Source organism: Anomaloglossus baeobatrachus, chromosome 2 (assembly GCF_048569485.1).
Source record: "Anomaloglossus baeobatrachus isolate aAnoBae1 chromosome 2, aAnoBae1.hap1, whole genome shotgun sequence".
Taxonomy (NCBI): Eukaryota; Metazoa; Chordata; class Amphibia; order Anura; family Aromobatidae; genus Anomaloglossus; species Anomaloglossus baeobatrachus.
The window spans coordinates 700657534-700662533 of record NC_134354.1 but is presented as its reverse complement, the minus strand read 5'-3'; the positions used below and the strand labels follow the sequence as shown (position 1 = coordinate 700662533).

At 47.7% G+C, this 5000-nt stretch overlaps 1 protein-coding gene across 2 annotated transcripts in view; it reads left to right on the top strand.

Annotated features, from left to right (window-relative positions):
* The window catches only part of CAB39L (calcium binding protein 39 like), a 123794-nt gene that overhangs the window by 71187 nt on the left and 47607 nt on the right, over nucleotides 1-5000 (top strand). For both annotated transcript variants that reach the window (XM_075334559.1, XM_075334560.1), the window contains exon 3: nucleotides 2623-2787. In XM_075334559.1, coding sequence (XP_075190674.1) covers nucleotides 2623-2787 — 165 coding nt within the window. The remainder of the gene's footprint in view (nucleotides 1-2622; nucleotides 2788-5000) is intronic.

Here is a 5000-nt window from a genome sequence, read left to right as displayed (position 1 = left end):
GCAGTCCCATTGACAGAGGAGGAGAGGTTGAACATGTGCAGCTCCGCTCCATTCAGGATCACTGAAGGTCCCTTTGGTTTGATGCTGAAGCTGTCAGCATGGTTTCTGGTGATAGTGGATAACTTTTTCTTTAGGTTGGAAGGGGCGTGAGGAATAATGGCACATTAACTCATCGGTTACAAATGTGAATTTGTAGTGAAGGGATCTTGGCTTTTTACAAAAGATCAGCCTGAAATCTGTATGATTTTCCTGTACTAACCGTATTATTGCTTCCTTTAGGCACTGTACCATTCCCATATGTTATCCAAAATACCTGCTTAAAGGGGTTGTCCGGTCTAAATCCACAAGTTGCAGTCCCTCTATGTGTCACTCTATGTGACTGCAGACTTGGGAATCCCCCACATCATATGCATTGTGCTCTGTGAGGATTCTCCGGTGTCAGAGCTGGGAATGGCGGTCACGAGCATGCAATTTGAACACTCCCGATCAGAATCCTACTAGATGGTTGCGGCCTTGTGAAATACACTTACATTGAGTGGGTCTGCTCTCATCTGGACGGGAGTATGCATATCACATACTCTCCACCACATGACTGCCGTTCCCAGCTCTGACATCAGAGAATCCTCGCAGTGCACAGCGCGCAATGTGAGGAATCACAGTCACATAGAGAGAATGCAGACTTGTGGATTGAAACTGGACAAGCCCTTTAAATGGTTCTCCATTCCCATGTCTTATAAGACAACATGCGGTGCTCGATTAATGATGGCGAGTCGGTGCAAAGAGCCTGCATTCAGTGTGGAGGTGTCAGCACTATACAATTCAATACATGCTCTTTTCCCACTAATATAGGGTTCAGATATTCCCGATAAATGGTGTTTAAGGCCTCATTCAGAAGTTTGTAAGTCACGTACATGTTTTATGTATGTTTTCCATTGATAGCATACGTACCCCTTATATTCTATTGGTCTGTTCACATGTCTGCGTTTTTTTTTGGACCGTGGGTTTTGCAAAAAAAAATCAAAGATGTTTCCATTTTTGATCTGAGTCTTGGATCAAAATTACCCATAGAAATCTATGGGTCTGTGAAACGTACAGACAGCACACGGATGGCATCAGTTTGCAGTCAGCGCCCTGTCAGTGATTAACATTGTATTAGGTAAGAGAAGCTCTTTGTAGTTTTGGGTTTGTTTGTTTTTTTTTGATAATCAGTGAAAAATCACTGATGGTGAAAACTGACACATACCGTATTTTTCGGACTATAAGACGCATCGGACTATAAGACGCGTCCTGGTTTTAGAGGAGGAAAATAAAACTTTAAGCAAAAAAATGTGGTCATGACACACTGTTATGGGGGCGAGGATCTGCTGCTGACACTGTTATGGGGGTAATGTCCCCAAATTCTCTACTAAGGTACCCCATCCTGGTAATGATCCTCCTGCCTTGTATATGATCCTGCTATAAACCCTCATGCTGCTAATATACCCCCATCCTGCTCATATACCCCCATCCTGCTCATATACCCCCATCCTGCTCATATACCCCCATCCTGCTCATATTCCCCCATCCTGCTCATATACTCCCATCCTGCTCATATACCCCATCCTGTTCATATACCCCCATCCTGTTCATATACCCGCCATCCATCCTGCTCATATACCCCCATCCTGTTCATATACCCCCATCCTGTTCATATACCCCCCATCCATCCTGCTCATATACTCCCATCCTGCTATATGCCCCCATCGTGCTCATATACCATCCTGGTATATGGCCTGTATCCTATAATCCTATAGCACAGATAAAAAAAATAAACGTTTATACTCACCTTTTCCTCACTCCCTCCACCACCGATCATATCTTCCGCTCTGTGCCGCTGACCTGTGTGTGTGGAGCCGTTCCCCTGCAGCACCGCGTTGTCTTCCTGTCTGTGCCGATCAGCTGACCGGCACAGACAGGAAGACATTGCGTGCAGCAGGGGGACGGCTCCACACACGGGGACGGGTGAGTACACTGATTCACTGCACCCCGCGCTGATGATGACGCGCGGGGGGCAGTGAATACAGCCGCACATGATCACTCCAGGCTGTAATTGCCAGGGGTGATCATGCGGGCCGGCTCTTTGCTATGCGCGCGTCCCCGCTCGTCCTCCCGCCCACCTGCCAGCGCCGGCTTCTGCGCTGAGAAATGGGCGGGGGATGGGCGTGCATATGTAATGAGCGGGCCCACGTGGTCACGGCAGGCGCTGCTGCTGCCTGCTCGTGCCCCCGATGACCCGCTCCACCGCAGCACCCTAATTCCCGGCCGCAGCCCTATAGTTAGACCATAAGACGCACCCCCAACTTTCCCCCAACATTTGGGGGGAAAAAAGTGCGTCTTATGGTCCGAAAAATACGGTAAACCACACTGCTGAAAAACAGATCCAACACACTGATAGTGTCTATATTTATGAGAATAGTCATGGAGGTCTGAATGAGGCTTTAGAAGCTGGAAAGTTGTTTTTTTTTTTTTTTTTGTTTTTTTTGGGGGTGGGGGAATTTGCTATGAAATTGTATTTAAGGATGGCAATAAAATTTTGTGATGAGAATCTTTGTCTTATTTTGTTTTTTTGTTTGTTTCTATCAGGCTTCTGAAGAGGTGTCCAAATCACTCCAAGCCACAAAAGAAATTTTGTGTGGCACGGGAGACAAAGAGCCTCAGACAGAAACCGTGGCTCTGCTAGCACAAGAATTGTACAACAGCGGCCTATTAGTGACCTTGATCGCCGATCTGCATCTCATAGACTTCGAGGTAGGAATCTCTCACATACCGAAGTACCACCTTTACATACTGTACCCTGAGCGGTAACTTTTTTTTTTTTGTGTTGACATAACTGTAGAAGGGATTTGTTGTTGTGTTTTTTTTTTTTTTTTGTAGGATGAGTTGTCTTGCACTATTTTGACCATGGCATCTAAGGTTAGGAGACCATCGATCCGGGCAGTTATATCAGGCTCTTTTCGAGTATTTTGAAGGCCCCTAGATAGACATGTTCTCCCTTTTTGTATATCTTAATTTAGGGGGGACACTGAATGGAACAAAGGCTTCATGCCTGCCATTGTTACATATCTGTTAGCCTGTGCCAAAAGCCCTGCCTTATAGATAGCTATATCAAGGCGTTTTTTTTTTTTTTACTAACGTTTTTAAAGCTTATTAAAAGACATCGCACAGTAAGGGGTGCTTCACACACAGCGAGCTCACTGCCGAGATCGCTGCTGAGTCACGCTTTTTGTGACGCAGCAGTGACCTCATTAGCGATCTCGCTGTGTGTGACAATGAGCAGCGATCTGGCCCCTGCTGCGAGATCGCTGCTCGTTACACACAGCCCTGGTTCGTTTTCTTCAAAGCCGCTCTCCCGCTGTGACACACAGATCGCTGTGTGTGACAGCGAGAGAGCGACAAATGAAGCGAGCAGGGAGCAGGAGCCGGCATCTGGCAGCTGCGGTAAGCTGTAACCAGGGTAAACATCGGGTAACCAAGGTGGTTACCCGATATTTACCTTAGTTACCAGCCTCTGCAGCTCTCACGCTGCCTGTGCTGCCGGCTCCGGCTCTCTGCACATGTAGCTGCTGTACACATCAGGTTAATTAACCCGATGTGTACAGCAGCTAGGAGAGCAAGGAGCCAGCGCTAAGCAGTGTGCGCGGCTCCCTGCTCTCTGCACATGTAGCTGCATTACACATCGGGTTAATTAACCCGATGTGTACTGTAGCTAGGAGAGCAAGGAGCCAGCGCTCAGTGTGCGCGGCTCCCTGCTCCCTGCTCACACAGCTAAGCGGTGTGCTCTGGTAACTAATGTAAACATCGGGTAACCATACTCGATGTTTACCTTAGTTACCAGTCTCCGCAGCTTCCAGACGGCGGCTCCGTGCAAGCGCAGCGTCGCTTGCACGTCGCTGCTGGCTGGGGGCTGTTCACTGGTCGCTGGTGAGATCTGCCTGTTTGACAGCTCACCAGCGACCATGTAGCGATGCAGCAGCGATCCTGACCAGGTCAGATCGCTGGTCGGATCGCTGCTGCATCGCTAAGTGTGAAGGTACCCTAAGGGTCAGCACACACGGTGAGTAATACGGAGCGAGTGGAATGCTGTGATTAAATACCAGGCCACACGGGGTTGAGCTCCAATTTGAGCCACCACCAGTATTCTTTAGTGCCATATGTCTCCCCTGATGAGCATATAATGTGAAACGCGTCGGGAGGCACTTGGTCTGGACTATAGGGTCAGCCACAACAGGGTCAGCTGTGGACTGCCCTTGTCAGGGCGGGAGTTGTTATGTTGGAAAAAGGGTCAGCTTAATCCCTGACAGGGTCAGCGACCAAGCCACCTCTCCCATCATCCTGACATACGGATTTCAGCATCACAGGAGAACCTTGACCCCCATTGGGATACAAGATTCGGGTGAGATTGTTCCTTTTTTTTGTGTCAATGACATCTATGCATGATGAGTCGATGTAATGGTTGCTGCATGTAATAATGTTATTTTGTCAAAGGCCACCATTTATTGGACTCTACTTTTCAATTTTTACATGCCTAACTAGGTGTCTTTCGGTCTGTTAATCCACAGTGAGTGTACTATAGGCTGTGTAGGTTTTTGTTTTTTTTCTTATATGCCTAAGTCTATTTGGGGTGTTCCATATAGACCGCTTTGGACTAGCGCGGGTTGTCTATAGCCACTATCCCCCCGCTACCACCCCTGGAAGGGGCACGTATATATGAGATATCCCACCCCCTGTCTCACCTATGGTATGCGATAACAAGGCCGGTTGTTGATTGTCCAAGTCAAAGGCGGAAACTTGATTAAGGGAAAAAGGGCCAGCTTGACCCCTAATAAGGTCAGTGACCAATTCAATTTTCCCCTCGTCCTGACATTTGGACCTCGACAGCATACCAGTATTTCTATCTCAATTGAGACATAAGAATCAGGTGGGACTGTTCTATTCATCAGTCATTAACACCATTGCAAAAT